Consider the following 19,886-nt stretch of genomic DNA (forward strand, 5'->3'; position numbering starts at 1 on the left):
TGTTGATGGCCGACCGGAGCGTGGCTCACTCTCCACCATTGTGCGGACGTCTTTAAATGGGTTGTACCGCTCCTTAATCTGTGTGATGCCCATAGGATTGTTACCGAAAGCTGTCTGAATAATCCGAATGGTTTCCACCTGGCTGTCACCCAGTTTCTGGCAAAATTTGATGCAGTCGTGCTGCTCCAGTCGTTCCGCCATTTTACTTGCAAAGAAAATCCGACGAGAGACTCCACCCATCCTCACACAAAGGCTGCTTACAAGCAAATGACGCAATCGACAGGCGTGAAAAATTCATGCATGCGCACGAAGGTTCAAGGTTTGCTCATGCAAGTACACGCGATTCAAATCCATCAGGTTTTTGCAAAAAATTAAAAGGTCGGATACTTTTCTAACAGACCTCGTATTCTAATACTTTGAGATATGCATTTTCTATTTTGGAGCAGGAAGCTGAAATTATCAAAATAAAAAAAAAATGACAAACATTTTTTAGTGTCTATGCATTGAAACTAGAAAATGTAAAATTTTCACCCTCTGAAACATCTGACAAAAATATTGAACTTTTTCACAAGCGTGTGAAGCGCCTTGCGGCAGCTTTGTTATGATTTTGCCCTGTATAAAATGAAATAAATTAAAATTTCATGATATTCTATTTTTTGAGATGCACCTGTATGACCTGCTCGCCCTAGATTCTCGGTGTGGGTGTTGTGTTATACTCTGACTGCTTGGTTGACACTTTTACCAAAAAGCATCTGTCTGGGTTCTCTGTATCCTTTCAGTCAATTAATTTGGTACATTGATAAAGGAATTAATATTTAATTTAATGATATAAGGTCACGAGATTGACTTTAGCAGATGATGATGGCAGACTCCAATCTGAGCATATCAACACAGCTTCATATTACAAGTACAATACCACTTTACTGAAGTTACATGGTGGCAGTTTTGCACGTCTGTCCGCCCTGCAGGCATCTTCAGCTGGTTCTCCTGAAGTTTGGCCTCTTACCTCAATTCATAAATTGTATTTATTTAATTAAACGCTTTGCGTGTGCTATCGCGACAAACGTATGAAAAATTCTCGTGTGGTTTGGACCGTTTGGACCAACACTTCAAGGTAACAAGTTACCCAGCAAAAGTCCTGAAAAACGGAAGCGGGGGCATTTTAACTAGACTAAATTTCAAGGTTCTTGAATATTCAGAATTTTTCAGTAATATTCATTTTGAATGAATGTCTCTTTGATGCTACACTTCTCACACAAAATAAACAAGACAGAAAATAGGACAAAGATAAAGAAAAATTACATCAAAACTGATCAAATGTAAATTGCAGTCATAGTTGAAAGAGAATTGCGTGCTGCTCATTAAAATCTGATTTTAAAGTAAAGGTTTTCATTTAATGAAGCTTCGTACAAAATATGTACTTCGCTTAACTAAAGACTGAGATTCATGTTTGTTAAATACTTTTATTTTGGAGCAGCCGGATGTCGTTTCTGCTTCATTGAGGCAAACTTTGCAAGCTGGATGACGACTCAGATTCAGCTGTGGAGGAAAGCATCAGTTTAGTTCAGAAGTACCATCTTTGGAGCTAAAATAGAGAATTTATCCCAACGCCAAAATAAAATTGTATTTTACGAAATTACTTGTTATTGCATAACCAATGAAGCAGCTGTCATTTGGCGTGAACATAGAATCAGCGAGGACATAAGCAAAAGAACCTGAAATCAAACCCGGCAAACAAAGAGGTCTACTTTCAACGACAACATTTTTCCTCCATATTCTATAGTTATGAGTCATGTGGCCGTCGATAATGCACACGGTCTCGAGCAGCAGGTAAGCCGCATCACTTTAATCTGCCTCACAGTGTTGTTAGGACTGGAAGATAAGGTTAGCTTGCCGGCTAAGCTGAACATACCGCTAAGCAGATGCTATCGTATTAGCTAGCGCTGGGTGCGCTTGATTTGTGCCTCCTCTTGTCCAAAAGATGCTGCGGAGGACGGTCCGGAGTCCTGTGTGCTGGATGCTCACTGGTTCTAAATGCGTCTTCTCTTTCATTTTCATTCATGTAAAATGTGTTCATACAGTGAAATAAATTTCTGGCGAGTGGTTCCATACTCAGTATAAATGCATCTGTCAACTGTCGTCACTGTCTGTCGTGGAGCTGTTATAAAATGGATGTTTCCCGGATGGATTTTCTGGGGTGACACAAAAACAATGCGGCGTTTGGCACTTTGGCTCCCCGGTTATCGCATCATACGTAATCCTCTAATTGATCGCTTTTCCTTCAGATATATCGTCTGCGTCATCAGTTTCTATAAGTGTGGACGAGCTGGAGCAAGAACATCACGTACTCAGTGTTTATTTTTCATTTACCTGCGATGATAAACATAAGTTAAAAAAGCTGACGTATCATTTTTGCTGTGAACCACGACCTGCAGGTGTTATTACTTTAAATGAAAGTTGAGGTTTTGATCGTATTCATAATGTGTAGAATTTGAGTGTTGGAATTAGCGTCGTAAATGATTATTTACATGAAGGCGCTGCCATATGAGTGACGTCACACCAGATCACAGTGAAGCTGGGGTGGATTTTCCAGTCCCATCTGACTGCATTTTAACAAGGCGAATTCATTTGTTGCTATACACTAAAGACATTTAGGTTTGAGATCTAAACAGGGACATATGAAACAATTCCATCTTCTGTATACATCTCAATTGATTGTACTCTTTAGGAAGTGCGATACCGTGCTCTATGGGCAGGGCTCTTCAACTCATTCCAGAAAGGGCCGATAGCCACCCACTCCACCAGGTGATTTCCACTGATTAACATCACTTTGAGCAGATGGATCAGTTAATCAGTGAAAATCACCTGTGAGTGGGTGGCTGCAAACAAACTTGCACCCTCTCAGCTCTTTCTGGACGAGCTGAACACCCCTGCTCTATAGATTGCAACCTAGTCATGTCGCACAGTAAGGTTCATAAGTATTCAGACAGGACACATTTTTGGTCTTTTTGACTGTACTAGGGCTGCAGCTATCGATTATTTTAGTAATGGAGTACACTATCGATTGTTCTGGCGATTAATTGAGTAATTGGATGAAAAGTACTTTTGCGTTTTATAAAACAGCATCAATAGTCCAGGGCTCTCCCTAGCAATGGCACAGTGTCGTTGCGCCACCACTCAGATTGTCAAATTTAGTGTATCCCTTTCTGTTTTCCTGGGTAATTATTTTTTGGAAAGCCTTTACAAGTTTTGGGTCTTTCCTGGTGTCAGGAGCTCAGCACTCCTCTGACACCGGTGTCGCCGACCGACACGTTCCCCCTAAAAATCGGTCCACCCTGCCTTCACTGTGCACGCATCATTAGCCGTGGTGTCATGGATTATCACGGTTTCTGCTTAAAACTGTACTAGTCATCATCTATCTCAGTGACAGAATCTCTGAAGCTTTTGTACAACAATTATGTCCACATAAATTCAGCATTATTTCATCATAAAAGACGGATGAAGTGATCAGAGTGCCCGCGGCTACGCGAGCTGCTAGCTTGATGCGTTCATTGTGCGTCGGTCATTCATAGCGTCATCGAGTTTGCCTTGTTTCTGCTTAAAACTGCCTTTTTCAACTTAAAACTGACTTTAGAATGATTGTAAGAGGTTTTACCTTGTCATCTGATGGTTTATAATCCCATTAATCCATTTGATCGCTTTGGGTGAAGAGAGTCAGACTCAGATGACCTGCTGTGGTCCCAAATGACGTATGCGCAGTGAAGGCGGGGGGAACCCGTTCTGTCTGTGACAAAGGACCATAAGCATAGGTGTCGGTCTAATCCTCAATCAGTCAGGCTTGTACCTGAACTTGAGCACAGCCTGTGAAAACTGGACTCTGAGATGGAGCGACGATTTACCCAAAGTGACTCCAAATGACTAAATGAAGTACTTTTATTTATTTTCAGAAATGTGCTCTCTTCTCAAAACAGTACATGAAGCGCAGTTTCTGTCTCTCTCTTCCTCCCTCCCTCTGTCTTGCTGTCTCTTTAGAATGCTGAAACAATAAGAAAGGGATGTTTAAGTACATATTGTGAGTACTGGCAAATTTTTTGGGTGGGGGGGGGCATACCACAGACTCTGAACTTTAAAATCTGATGTTACGAGCCCTGATGATGCAGCAGTGGGTCCTGCTGTACATCTGCGAAAGCGAGCGCTGCTTCCTTTCATGTACCGTTTTGAGAATGGAGCGCATTTCCAAAAAATAAATAAAAGTACTTTATTTAGTCATATTTTGGAGTCAGTTTCACTTTATGGCCTGGTCACATGGCATACAACGATTCCTGAATGAAGGGCCAAAAGTGAAAAAAGTCACAATCATTGAGGAAAGGTGGATGAAACAAGCTTTATCACCGAATAGCCTGCGAATCAAGAGTGCAAAAGGGATGAAAGAGGAACAAAACAAAACCAAAGCTAACGTTGATCTCAACGCTTTAAACGAAACGTGCCTGGAGCCACTGCTGGAGCAGTGTGTGTCTGCATCTCTGCATACCAGGACTCGACACTGATACGGGGCTTTGTAGCGCCTGAGTTCGAGAAGCTGGAAACAGAAGCACGTGATCCGACCCACTGTTGGAGATCTGTGCGCACGTTGGTGGATCCACCTGCTCTGGTTCCTTGCCCAGAACAAAAGAAGGATCATCTTCATCATCAGAATCCTCACTGTCTAGTTCAGACTTTGACGACATGCTGTGCTCTTCGTCTTACTCAATAAAAAAAAAACTGAAGTACTTGCTCAACATTCATAGATGCCTCATTTTTACAACAAAACACAACTACACTAACCACACATGCTAAATACTCCACCAAAATTAGACACACTGCAAAAATGCCAAATATTTCTCAAATCTCTCAAATATCAAAACTCTAATCGCTGTCTATACACCCTAAATGTACGAGAGAGAGAGCTGTCTGTCTCTCTGCCTTTTTTTCAAAGCCCTGGTGTTTCTGATCACCGGGCTGTGGCTGTGTGATCATGCAGTGAGTCACACACACACGTGCGGGTTTGATTACCAGTTCTGATCATGCACGGACAGGCGCTGTGTACGTGGGGTTAGACACACGCACATGCTTTACCTTCTCTCCAGCTGATTCACTCTGATGAATGCATTCAGTGGTTGGATGTGTTGTAGCGCACATACACATGCGCACAAAAGGACTGCCTCGTACATGATTTAGTGACTCAAATGTTCAAAATAGAATGCAGCCATTTGCGGTCACACTGGGTTTTCTGTTTTTATATCAAATCAATCAATCAATCAATTTTTTTATATAGCGCCAAATCACAACAAACAGTTGCCCCAAGGCGCTTTATATTGTAAGGCAGGTCATACAATAATTCTGTAAAACCCCAACGGTCAAAACCGACCCCTGTGAGCAAGCACTTGGCTACAGTGGGAAGGAAAACTCCCTTTAACAGGAAGAAACCTCCAGCAGAACCAGGCTCAGGGAGGGGCAGTCTTCTGCTGGGACTGGTGGGGCTGAGGGAGAGAACCAGGAAAAAGACATGCTGTGGAGGGGAGCAGAGATCGATCACTAATGATTAAATGCAGAGTGGTGCATACAGAGCAAAAGAGAAAGAAACAGTGCATCATGGGAACCCCCCAGCAGTCTACGTCTATAGCAGCATAACTAAGGGATGGTTCAGGGTCACCTGATCCAGCCCTAACTATAAGCTTTAGCAAAAAGGAAAGTTTTAAGCCTAATCTTATATGTCACACCTTTCTGGATCAAAGCTGTTCACACACAAATACCCACTGCTGCTGGAAGTTTTCCGCACTTGAAAGTCACGCGTCTGTAAACTGCTGCCTTGTTTGCACAAATGGAGGCACAGTTTGCTCTGAGAGATCACAGCAGCTGACACAAAAATATTACATTGAGTCGGCCCTCAGCTCCACGGAAACAAAGCTGATCGTGCTCCTGCAAAGCCCCCCTGCTGCCTGTCAGACTGAAAGGGCCAGCAGGCTTTTCTCTCTACACAGGCTGGGAGACGGCAAGCCCTTCAGAGTTCATGGACAGAATGCTGCAGCTCCGTCTGGATGTTTTGTGCAGCAACTCTCTCCTCAGGTATGCGCAGCGCTGGAACAATGCCACGATCACGGACTGCTTTGCACTTGTGGAGGAGGCCAACAAATTCTTCTTGGCCAGCCAGCACCACAGCATGACCGCAGCAGCAGTCACCACATCACACGCAGTGGCAGAAGCACCACACTACACACTAGGTCCACTGCGGAGGACATTCAGGTGGTTGAATGAAGTCAAACTAAACGCTAACGTTACAAAAACTAAACAAGCAATAAGAAACCATCAAGAAGTACAGCAAAACGAAATATGGATGTATTGAGGCTTTTTGGTGGCATTTGTTCAAATTTTTCAACAGTTTAAAAATCCTGACGAAGCGCCAGCTGCAGGAAGGAAGCTGCGCGAAGGTTAAACGATGTCAACAACAGTCCAGATTTCTTGATTTGCTTTGGCTTTGTTGCGCTTCGTTAAGTGCCGTGTGGCTGTGCCATTAAATGTGCAGTAGTCTATTTCAGATGATAAGCGTGGACCCTCTATCTCTTAAAAGGCTTTATTTTACTCTTTTGTGTCGTGTTGGAATGCGGTAGCTTTTGATGCTACAGATTAACTCTTACATGGCTTATGCGCATGCGCTAGTCTTCTGTTTTTTTTTTTTGTTTTTTTTTTCTGGGGATGTTACAGTCCTGGCATATGTACTACAACGTTAAACGGTGTTTCGAGACAGAATTTGCGTCAAACATTTTTTCTAATCGAATTATTCGAGTTACTTCACTAATCGTTTCAGCCCTGGACTGTATATCACCACAGTGGAGAACTCAGCGACATTGGGAGTACAGACAGTGTATTCTGAGTTCTGGCCCCAAGCCTGGGTAAGTGAAGAGGGTAGAAGCAAGAGGACATACAACCCCTGGCAAAAATTATGGAATCACCGACCTCAGAGGATGTTCATTCAGTTGTTTAATTTTGTAGAAAAAAAAACAGATCACAGACATGACACAGAACTAAAGTCATTTCAAATGGCAACTTTCTGGCTTTAAGAAACACTATAAGAAATCAAGAAAAAAAGATTGTGGCAGTCAGTAACGGTTACTTTTTTAGACCAAGCAGAGGAAAAAAATATGGAATCACTCAATTCTGAGGAAAAAATTATGGAATCACCCTGTAAATTTTCATCCTCCAAATTAACACCTGCATCAAATCAGATCTGCTCATTGACACTGACCCTATGCCATGACATTGACCCTATGTGTCTTTTTGCAAGGAATGTTTTCACAGTTTTTGCTCTATGGCAAGATGCATTATCATCTTGAAAAATGATTTCATCATCCCCAAACATCCTTTCAATTGTCCAAAATATCAACATAAACTTGTGCATTTATTGATGATGTAATGACAGCCATCTCCCCAGTGCCTTTACCTGACATGCAGCCCCATATCATCAATGACTGTGGAAATTTACATGTTCTCTTCAGGCAGTCATCTTTATAAATCTCATTGGAAAGGCACCAAACAAAAGTTCCAGCATCATCACCTTGCCCAATGCAGATTCGAGATTCATCACTGAATATGACTTTCATCCAGTCATCCACAGTCCACAATTGCTTTTCCTTAGCCCACTGTAACCTTGTTTTTTTTTCTGTTTAGGTGTTAATGATGCCTTTCGTTTAGCTTTTCTGTATGTAAATCCCATTTCCTTTAGGCGGTTTCTTACAGTTCGGTCACAGACGTTGACTCCAGTTTCCTCCCATTCGTTCCTCATTTGTTTTGTTGTACATTTTTTCGATTTTTGAGACATATTGCTTTAAGTTTTCTGTCTTGACGCTTTGATGTCTTCCTTGGTCTACCAGTATGTTTGCCTTTAACAACCTTCCATGCTGTTTGTATTTGGTCCAGAGTTTGACACAGCTGACTGTGGACAACCAACATCTTTTGCCAACATTGCGTGATGATTTACCTCTCTTTTAAGAGTTTGGTAATCCTCTCCTTTGTTTTCAATTGACATCTCTCATGTTGGAGCCATGATTCATGTCAGTCCACTTGGTGCAACAGCTCTCCAAGGTGTGTTCACTCCTTTTTAGATGCAGACTAATGAGCAGATTTGATATGATGCAGGTGTTAGTTTTGGGGATGAAAATTTACAGGGTGATTCCATAATTTTTTTCCTCAGAATTGAGTGATTCCATATTTTTTTCCTCTGCTTGGTCTAAAAAGTAACCGTTACTGACTGCCACAATCTTTTTTCTTGATTTCTTATAGTGTTTCTTAAAGCCAGAAAGTTGCCATTTGAAATGACTTTAGTTTTGTGTCATGTCTGTGATCTGCTTTTTTTCTACAAAATGAAACAACAGAATGAACATCCTCCGAGGTGGTGATTCCATAATTTTGCCAGGGGTTGTATGCTGTAATTTAATCAACTCTTTACCACCTTGGATGCACACACCAGTGCATTCAGAGTGCTGTTCCCAAGCCTGGAGCATTGAGTAGGGTTACATCAAGAAAGGCACCCGGTGTAAATTTTGCGTAACCAATACGTGGATCACAGATCAGATTTCCCATACAGGGGCGAGTCGAGGCTGGGATACTACCTTTTAAAAATCCTCGACCCTCTGTCAGCATGTTAAAGTCTGTTGTCAAAGAAAGAGTGCCAATACCTTATTTGCTGAGTATCTTTACTGTCATTAATAGCTTATCACCTAAAATTCCCTCCACCACTACTTTCATTTTAATCTGCGCTGTGGTGCATCCTGCGCAGTTAGTCCAAAACTACTGCAATTAAAAGGAAATATGTGTGCATAAGATGAGAAGCAATGTCACATGCCATGTTTTCTGCAGTTTAGTGTATAAGCAAATCAGCATGCAACAAAGTTTTCTCATCACAATGCATGTTTTTGTTTTATGTATTCTGACACAAGTACAAACTGTGTTAAGGCTAACTAAATGGGAAGCAGGTTTTCGGTACCACTTAAGGTATGAAACAGTGAACCTGACTAGTTCTTGATTGCAGTCCTCTCTACTGCAGTATTTGTGAAGTAATTCTTTGTGTCTTCTTCCTCCTCAGTTCTGCTACAACTTTTCATTCAGCAATGTTGCTGATATGTTTAATTCTGCGGGAATCCAGGTTCACTGATACTGATTTTCACTTTCCTCCCCGCTGCTTGTTGGTTCATCTGTCGTCTTTTATCTTCGTATCAGTTATTTTGCTAATTTGTTTACATCCTCTTTCACAAATGCCACTTTTGCCGTTGTCAACTTCCTGTGCGTTTGACCAATCAGCATAGTGTCTTGCCCAGTGGCATTTTCAGGACCAGTCAGAAGAACATAACTTGCAGGAGGCACTTTCTGCGCCCTGAATAAAGGTTCCGCAAACTCACATTTTAGGGTGGAGACACGTGCAAAGGTGTCTGCCCCTCTAAATTGCTGGCATGTTCCTGTGGTGGTATGTTCTGGAACACTGTCAAGTTGGACATTTTACCCATGATTGTCATTGTGTCTACTGTACCAGACTGAGAGATTCATAAATAATGAGTTACTCAAACTTTTGAAGTATGCCCCTCCTTTGTGTTTTTTTTTTTTTTTTTACAGCTGTAGGCTGTAACTACCAAAATTTGAATAAAATGCTGAAACATTTTAGTTGTTATGCAATGAGTCTCGAATATATTAAAAGTTTCACTTTCTGAAATAACACAAAAAAATATTGAATGGTTTCAAGATATTCTAGTTTTTTGAGATGTACTATGTTGTATGGCTTAAAGGTGTTAGCGCTAACAAAGACAAGAGGCAGTGCTGGAGATGACTGAGCTGAACATGCTGTGATTTTCTTTGGAAGTGACTAAGATCGGCATGTTATGAATGAATGTGTCAGATGGACAGCACAGGTAGGACAGTTTGGAGACAAAGTTAGAGAGGTGAGACTGAGCCAGTTTTGACATGCAGTGGGGGACCCAGGGTATATAGAGGCTTTGTATGTGACGTCACAAGTCACGTGCAGGGGGTGCCATGCACAGCCGAAGGTCAAGTTTAGCTGGTCACAATACACTGGGCTGTGTAAACAAGCCTTCTCAACTCATCTTTCCTCTGTTTTTTTGCCATTTTTTCCACTAATAATACATCATGCCAGAGATTTGTTGTGCAGTTCACTGTCACAACCACTGTTGTATAGTAACGAAGTAAAAATACTTCACTACTGTACTTAAGTACGTTTTGGGAGACTTTGTACTTGAGTTTTTTTAATTCATCTTACTTTCACTTTTACTTCACTACATTTCCGACCTAATTGCATACTTGTACTCTGATACATTTTTTTATGCGTCATGCCGTTACTCGTTACAAAACCCCCCCCCCCCCACACACACGAAAAAGTCATGTTTTCACCCAGAGACACCACTGATTACTAGTGACTGCAACGAAGTCAGGCCGATTTGTCATGAGGCATGTCTGGTAGGCTTTTTTGCAGTTGCGCACTTGGGGGATGTTTGTCAGGAAAATGTTTGTCAGGAAAATGATAATTTCTCTGCATTGTACATGTTTGCAAAATAGACCACACGTACTTTTGGTTCATAAAGGAAAGGTCAATAAATACTGACTGGGACAGTATTCAAAATGTCATGTTCTTAATCTAATTACTGTTAAGCCTGATCCTTTTTTTTTCCTGTGTGAATGGTGCCTCAGATATATTACTCAAGTATGAGTTTTTGCATGTCAGTAGCCTCAGTTATCCAGACTTTGAATATTACTAATGAGATGGAAGATATCTTCTTCAGAGATGCCTACTCTTTCAGGGCATGTTAGTGTTTTCCATTCAGAACTAAAGAAAACACTACAGTTGACACTGAGGAACTGATTGCAAATAGAAACAAATTTTCTTTGAATTTGAAAATGTAGTTTAGCAAATATGAGAGGCAGTCAGTATTTCACATTTCTAATGAGGTTCGTACATATTTCTTCTAAGTCAGACGAAGGAAGAAACTATATCATGTATTAAATTGAAAAAGAACTGTTAAGTGACTGACTTTTTTTTTTTATTTCTCCAGCTTGCTGTCCTGGACTTGAATGCACCAGACACACAAGGTGGAGGCACGAACAGTAAGAACCCAACATAGTTTTGTTTGTTTTTGCCCTATGTTCAATATCTTAATGTGCACAGTGTGAAATGCTTATGGAATGGGTATTAGATGCTTCTCCAGCTACAGTTTGCTATTTACACACTGTGTAATCTGACCACAAAGTAAGGTGCAAGATGTAAAGGGGTTTTCTTTAGTCAATTAATCAAGGGAACTCTAAATTCAACAAACTGTCCACAAAGATCACCAGCACAAAGACTGAGCCTTTTGCAGTTCCAATATGTCAATTTCCTTTTAAGTTGGAGGGAATCATATTTGCATTCTTAGTTTTATACAGAATGTGTTTGACGACTCTAATATGGTTTTCTGATTTCTGATCTCTATTTTCTGTTGTGTTAGCCATAATAAGAATAAGGTTGGCTTTGCTTACCTATGTCTGAGACTTGCTGCTTTCAAGGATTTTACAGAAATTGTGTGTATTCAGTGCTTTCAAAATAAGCAGGGTTGTGAAAAAGCCACAGAATTCCACTAATTTCTTCATGGCCGGGGGTGATTAGTGTTGTACTCTGCTGATGGTCTGTAATCGTGATTGTCACCAAGTTAGGAAAATAGCTATCACAAAGCTTTATTTTTTAAGACATTGTACAAGTTATATATCCCCGTCACAAATAGCCAGAATCACTCAGAGTGCTGTTGGACTTATGAATTGGCGCACATCTGAAAAGTGTCAGATTTTAGTTACAGTACATTCTGACAGCCATCTGCTGAAGTCGATACAGTTGGTCAAAATCGGCCGGCGGCCCAGTGTGTGATGCACATGTTCAAAACTCTCCGGGCGCCATTGAGATGGGACACCTATCCGAGTATCGGATATGAGTATATGACGACCATCTGACTGCAATTACATATTCTGATGGCATCAAAACATCTGAAATGATCTGATCGCGTTGATTGAGCTCTGAGATCGATCGGTCACAGCAAAGCCTGCCAACATGCTGTGCCACGTTTGTCCGCCTCCACTGGACCAAGGAGGGCGAAGGAAATGTTATGTAATAACATGTATTTGGCACTGTGCGTGCATCAGAGGCTCGGTGCAGCACCGCAATGCATCTGAACGGGATGTCACCGCTATAACGCAGGTAATATATGTTCACCTCCTAAGTCTGTAGCAGGTATGATGTGGAAATGTTTTCCCAGCACATGACGACATAAATAAACACGTAATTCACCTCTGGTACCTCGCGTTCCACAGTGCAGCTCAGACATTTGGTCAAGTCCCTTTCACTCGGCTGTGCTGCGTGCTGGCAACGTCGATCAGATGACAAATGCATAATCCACCTCTGGTATGAATAAATCCCATGTAAAGTGCTGTCCCACAATGATAATCCAACTGCATCTGACTGTTGGGAAGTTGGCACACTGCCAGCATAGTTCAACAGCAGTTGCGGAGTCCAGCCGGACAAATAAAATCGAGCAATGCAGGTATATACTGATCAAACACCTAAAGGGATTTTTCACCGGACTGTACAACAGCAGGCGATCACTGACAGCTGTCAGCCTGTTTGTGCGCTCTCTGGATGGACAGCTCCTGTGCTTACGTGCGTATGTGCACCCCATGTGCGCATGCGGAGTGGCCGGTACAGCGCTTATGAACACACATACACGCAGCTGAGCAAACATTTTGGCCACACTCTCGCACATTGCTTTGATCACCTGTTCTACACGTAGGCACACGTGACTCATTCAGCCGTTGTGAACACGTGCGCAGGTGAGTGGACACACACTCATCACTCGGATCACCTGTTCTACGCACGTACAAGTGCGCACTCCGTCATGTCAGACACACACTGATGAGAGGTCAGTTCAGCGCTGGGAATGTGAGGATGAGCGAAGATTTGATTCGTGGGTGAGTCAGTAGGTGAGTGACAGCTCCAATGTTGGTGCCGTCTGACAGCAGTCTGTGTCATCTGACTGTTGTCTGAAATATGTTGGGCTGCGTCCTGCAGGTGTGCACGAGGCAGTCCGGAAGTGTTTGGACCACAGCTGACCACGCCTTTTTTCCTCCCGATTGCGTCAGATTATGGCAGTATTTGCCATGTCGGAATTGTTCGCGCATGTTCAAACTCTCTGGGCACCGTCGAGATGGGACACTTATCCAATGATTTGAGTGCATACAAGGGAACCTCAAAATAGATTTGGCACCGCAAAGACTGACGGTATGACCTGCACGCCATGTATAATAATTTCCACTCCCCCGGATCTCAGAGGAACTGTTGAAATTTATGTGGCATGCTTCATCACGATAATAATTCTGAATTATTATCATGTACAGTGAATGTGAACAGCGGCTGTCAAACTGAAAGCTCTATGCGCTACTGTATGCACACCGCGGCAAATCTGAACAGGCTGTTATATCCACAAGTAGACCTTACACTACAGATATTTGTCCATTCCTTCCCATGGGCGAATTAAAATAATGTGACCTATTGTCTCCATCATAACACAGGCAGCTGCCCCTCTCTGTAACGCGTCATTGCACTCATCAGGCTCGGAGCTGAACGGATCTCATGCTGTAATATATGATCACCTTCTAACTCTGGAGCAGATATGACGTGGAACTTGTGGCAGGCTGTTAAATCATTAATAAACATGCATCTTACCTCCAACAGCGGTCCAGGAGTGTTTCACAGCTCCAGCGTGGACATGGAGCTGGGACACAGACTGTGGTTAAAATCCTCTCTCCCAACAAAATTACTTCCATGTGATAATCCAACCATCGCTGTGTCCAGAGATGCATTGTGCTCCTGAAGTGGGCAAACAAGAAAAAAGAAAGTTCCCTGGAAGGCGCTCCATCTGAGGGACTGCACGGCCCAACTGCCAGCAAACTTTGGATCGAAGCTGTCCAGTGGCCCGCCAGCGCGCTTAGTGGCCCATGAAGTGGCCACACACCCCCCCAGACCCTCTGCAAATTTTACTCGGATTTTACAATTTTCATTTCACAGCCCTGAATAAGATGTCAGATAACAGCATCTGACATCTACAGGTTTGACTGCTGGTATAACAGAAGTAAGACAATATGGCTGCATGCTTAATGTAATGCAGTTGTGATGTGAGCCTGAGATTTCATAATGGCTGAGATTCTTATAAATTAGAAATGTCACAATCCATTGTCAAAGATGAGCATCAAGTCATGTCAAGGTATATTTTGATCGATTAGAATTAGCTTTATTAAACACGTCTCACCCCAATCCTTCTGAGGTCTGTTTGATAAAGGAAGTATTGTCAGATCTATTACTTACTACTACTACTACTACTTTATTCAATGCTTGCTGGCTCACCAATGCTTGCTAGCTCTATTCTGGTGGCATGTCTTAGAAGTGTTGAAAACCTATCTATACTTGGCTTTAGAACTGAATGATTTACCAAATTTTAACTGAAAGCACGATTTAAAGTCATGCAATTAGGAAACCCTAAAGGTTTCATTTATTTTTGCAATGTTTTTCCGCATATGTTTCAGATGTTGGGTCATAACTTACTCAAGGTGCACTGTAATGTGCAACATGGCAGTAGAGAACAGACATGGGTAGCACCGCTGAGTTGAGCAAATCTGTGTCGTCTAATTCAGTGATTCATAACACATTGAAAAGCTCCCAAACCAATCCTTAAATGCAATACTAGATGTCTTCTGAAATATCTACCTACAAGCATATAACAATCTACTTTTGTGAACCACTGTCCCCGTATTCAGACTACCTGCATGTGAATTTGCTGCCACCACCAGCACAAGACAAACTATAAGCTAATTACACAAGTTGAACTTTTATGTAAATTAGTAAGATTTCATGGGATGGGATATTCGCCAATAGTGATGCTGCCTATGTTGATTTTAAATCTGTACAGTAGGGTGGTCCTTATTTTGCAAAGTTTTGAATTTTAGTACTCTGACCCCCTGAATAGGTTTTAGTTGATGAGAATGCTGTGTAAAATTTTGTTTGTATCAATTAATTTTCAGAGGTAGAATGAATTTTTTGGTATTTTCATGCTATATAACGCTCTACTAACTAAAGCTTGTAAATCACCCGTGGAGTCCATCTTGAATTTATAAGTAAGCACCAGGAGGATTCATTGGGACTTTTGTTATGTTGTTTAGGATGGGTTGGGGCACCATTAAGCTTTAGTTTTTTTGTAACATTATATAGTAGAAAATAGCAAAATTTCAATGCTTTTGAGCTACCTCTAAAAATTTATTTATGCAAACACAGCAGGTGTTTCATTAACTGGAACCTATTCAGGGGGTCAGAGTTTTAAATTTCAAAACTTAAAAAAAAAATATTGAATGCATTCTGGCATGACATTCAAAGTACAGAAAAAAAAACATTCCAGGCTGTAAGTGCAGTAACAGTGCAATCGATCGGAGCCATATAAAACATTCCATTTGTTTGATGTCTGTTCCATTTGTTTTGCATTTTCAGGGCTGTGAAAACTCTGTGGATCCGTGGGATTCCGTGGATTTCATCATGGGGAGGGGGGTGGGGTGTTAGTGATGTACTCTTTAATCGTGAACATCACTGAATTTTTAAAATGCTTATCGCAAAGCGTTCTCTTTTTTATGACATCGTGTAAGTTTTATAAGTCCGCGGACACTGATCTGTGTATTACAGATACAAATCAGTTTCCTCGGATCCGCAGAGTTTTGCGGAGGAAAAATGCCACTCAAAGCATAGCTGTTACGACAGTTGTTGTAAAGCAGGACTGGTTGGTTGCTGTGTGGCTCTTGTGCGAGGCTTTATGCTAAAATTAGCATGTGGATATCCCAAACTTTTAGAGCTTTCAAGTTTGTAAAATAAGAATTGTGCAGCATGTCTGTGTCACGGACTGATGTCACACAGAGAGAAGATGGCGAGAAAGACTGTTTGGAAAAAGTCTTATAAGGACAAGAATCCGTGGAATTGTCGCTGGCTTCATCAACACACCTGAAAGATAAAAGAAATATGGAAACGTGAAGTGTGCTCTCAGGAAAACACCGTAAGAATTTTTCTCCCTGGAAAATAAACATTCTGCTGTTCAAACAGGATTTTAGACAAGATTATGTGACTTTTTTCACTAATCTAGACTTTCTTTCATTGTAAAAAAGACATTGTGGCTTTGAATGGATTTAGGCTGCGTGAATTTACACAAGAATATGTGACTTTTTATTATAAGGTTATTGATATTTTACCATGATTTTCCAAATATTCTACAAGCTTTGGCTGTAACAGTCTTTTCAGTCTTCATAAATTTCATGTAGTTTAATTGTTCTGAGTTAATGCATAATTTGGTTAACAATTAAAAGGAAAATCATTCCAGGTCCTACTTCCATGTCATATTCTGTTATTTCATCATTGACAGGTCAAATAAAAGGTTGAATATAGGTTCATTTAAATATCCACAAATTTTGAGATTTGTTCTTCCAGGAGATGCTGAAAAAATATCATTAGATAAAAAACTTAATTCTGCGGCCCCACAGAGCCCTAGACCCCGGCTCCTGGGGAGCTGTAACCCTGAGATCTAGGGTTACATCTCAGATGTAACCCTAGATCTCAGATTTTTGCCTTCTTGCTCTGTCGGGATGGTTGCATTTTTCTTTCCTCCTCCCTCCCCAACTTTCCTGCTACTGTAGCGTGTTTGTCTGTGAGGCTGCCAGCCCTGCTTCTCTGGAAACGGCAAAATGAATCTAATCAAGTGGTCTCTGAACGCAATTGACACTATTTTTTCTACAAGACACTCGGGAGCAGAGGACCCGACCTGTCCTGCCGGGACACATGTGGCGGGTTACGTGATGGACAGCTGGCGGAGGTGGCAAGTTATGTGCCTGTACACGTTGTCTGTGGAGGACGTTGAAGATGTTTACTTATTTGGAGCTGTGGTGACCGGGTTTCTGCTGTGCGGAGCGGCCATAGCACTGGTTTATTGGAAAATTAAGAAGATGGAGGTGGCATTAATTGGCCTGTCCAGGCTGCCCCACATGATTGATTCGATTGGAAGGACAGTGTCAGCTCAGTTGGCGGGTGTTAACCGCACGTTGGAATCCATCTTGGGGAGAATGGCTGCACTGGAAAACCGCTTTGATTGTCAGTAATGACCACATCTCTTCTCCTCTATTCAGATGTATTGGGAGCCACTCTGAAGTTTCAGACAGTGGAATCTTTCAGGCGTCTGTTAATCTGGATATCTATTTGGTTTCCAAACACCAGCTGCCCTTCAAGGCCGCTGGGATAAAATCCTCCCCCCGAAGAATACTCCTGATGCCTCGCTCCTCGTCTTACCCCCGCCTCTCTTGCCTTTCCCTCTCCCAGTCCTGTGATGTTGACTGTGGGACCTTGGACTCTGGTGGACTGATTCAGGACTGGGATCCCCCCTGTTGATGGCGCCAAGGGCGGCCTCCGGGCTGTCTGTCTGAACACTGGACACATTCAAGTCTCGGCTGTCATCTGCTGTGATTGTTTACTGTTTTTCTTTGACTGTTTTCTGTGCTTATGGGTTTTTTTTTTTTTTTGCTTCAGTGGTGCTGTGTGTGTTCAACACAGCAGCAGTGGAGATTTTTTCTTTCCCAAAATTTCCTTGTGTGTGCTTTTATGTGTGTTTATGTACCAGACCGGCTTATGTGTGTTGTTGTTTAAGTGTGTCATGAAGCCGGTCAAGGTTTGCTCAGCCCTGCTCGTGACTCAGGGCAGGGACATACAACCCCTGGCAATAATTATGGAATCACCGGCCTCGGAGGATGTTCATTCAGCTGTTTATTTTTGTAGAAAAAAAGCAGATCACAGACTTGACACAAAACTAAAGTCATTTCAAATGGCAACTTTCTGACTTTAAGAAACACTATAAGAAATCAAGAAAAAAAATTGTGGCAGTCAGTAACGGTTACTTTTTTAGACCAAGCAGAGGGAAAAAAATATGGACTCACTCAATTCTGAGGAATAAATTATGGAATCACCTTGTAAATTTTCATCCCCAAAACTAACACCTGCATCAAATCAGATCTGCTCGTTAGTCTGCATCTAAAAAGGAGTGATCACACCTTGGAGAGCTGTTGCACCAAGTGGACTGACAGGACTCATGGCTCCAACATGAGAGATGTCAATTGAAACAAAGGAGAGGATTATCAAACTCTTAAAAGAGGGTAAATCATCACGCAATGTTGCAAAAGATGTTGGTTGTTCAGTCAGCTGTGTCTAAACTCTGGACCAAATACAAACAACATGGGAAGGTTGTTAAAGGCAGGCATACTGGTAGACCAAGGAAGACATCAAAGCGTCAAGACAGAAAACTTAAAGCAGTATGTCTCAAAAATCGAAATGCACAACAAACCAAATGAGGAACGAATGGGAGGAAACTGGAGTCAACGTCTGTGACCGAACTGTAAGAAACCGCCTAAAGAAAATGGGATTTACATACAGAAAAGCTAAACGAGAGCCATCATTAACACCTAAACAGAAAAAAAACAAGGTTACAATGGGCTAAGGAAAAGCAATCGTGGACTGTGGATGACTGGATGAAAGTCATATTCAGTGATGAATCTTGAATCTGCATTGGGCAAGGTGATGATGCTGGAACTTTTGTTTGGTGCCGTTCCAATGTGATTCATAAAGATGACTGCCTGAAGAGAACATGTACATTTCCACAGTCATTGATGATATGGGGCTGCATGTCAGGTAAAGGCACTGGGGAGATGGCTGTTATTACATCATCAATAAATGCACAAGTTTATGTTGATATTTTGGACACTTTTCTTATCCCATCAATTGAAAGGATGTTTGGGGATGATGAAATCATTTTTCAAGATGATAATGCATCTTGCTATAGAGCAACAACTGTGAAAACATTCCTTGCAAAAAGACACATAGGGTCAATGTCATGGCCTGCAAAGAGTCCGGATCTTAATCCAATTGAAAATCTTTGGTGGAAGTTGAAGAAAATGGTCCATGACAAGGCTCCAACCTGCAAAGCTGATCTGGCAACAGCAACCAGAGAAAGTTGGAGCCAGATTGATGAAGAGTACTGTTTGTCACTCATTAAGTCCATGTCTCAGAGACTGCAAGCTGTTATAAAAGCCAGAGGTGCCGCAACAAAATACTAGTGATGTGTTGGAGCGTTCTTTTGTTTTTCATGATTCCATAATTTATTCCTCAGAATTGAGTGATTCCATATTTTTTTCCCTCTGCTTGGTCTAAAAAAGTAACGCTTACTGGCTGCCACAATTTTTTTCCTTATTTCTTATAGTGTTTCTTAAAGCCAGAAAGTTGCCATTTGAAATGACTTTAGTTTTGTGTCATGTCTGTGATCTGCTTTTTTTCTACAAAATTAAACAACTGAATGAACATCCTCCGAGGCCGGTGATTCCATAATTTTTGCCAGGGGTTGTACATCTAGAGCTGGGTCCCCGGGCGCCGTAAAGGCGATCTCTGCTCCTAACTGGCAATTAGGATGGGTTAAATGCAGTAAACACATTTCATTGTGCAGGGAACATGTTCCTATGTGCATATGACAAACTCCTTTGAATCCTTGAGATGTAAAATCAAATCAATTTTATTTATATAGCGCCAAATTATAACAAACAGTTGCCCCAAGGCGCTTTATATTGTAAGGCAAAACCATGCAATAATTACGGAAAAAACCCCAACGGTCAAACGATGCCCTGTGAGCAAGCACTTGGCGACAGTGGGAAGGAAAAACTCCCTTTTAACAGGAAGAAACCTCCAGCAGAACCAGGCTCAGGGAGGGGCA

General features: G+C 41.7%; 1 protein-coding gene across 1 annotated transcript in view; it reads left to right on the top strand.

The window, feature by feature from the left end:
- Window positions 1-1,540: 1,540 nt before the first annotated feature.
- The window catches only part of LOC117513590 (ATP-dependent RNA helicase DDX3X-like), a 156,469-nt gene continuing 138,123 nt past the window's right edge, over window positions 1,541-19,886 (top strand). Inside the window, 2 exon segments of the mRNA XM_034173772.1 lie at window positions 1,541-1,830; window positions 11,091-11,142. Of these exon segments, the coding sequence (XP_034029663.1) occupies window positions 1,786-1,830; window positions 11,091-11,142 (97 nt within the window). The 5' untranslated portion in view covers window positions 1,541-1,785.

The sequence above is a fragment of the Thalassophryne amazonica genome, chromosome 1, assembly GCF_902500255.1.
Source record: "Thalassophryne amazonica chromosome 1, fThaAma1.1, whole genome shotgun sequence".
Lineage (NCBI taxonomy): Eukaryota > Metazoa > Chordata > Actinopteri > Batrachoidiformes > Batrachoididae > Thalassophryne > Thalassophryne amazonica.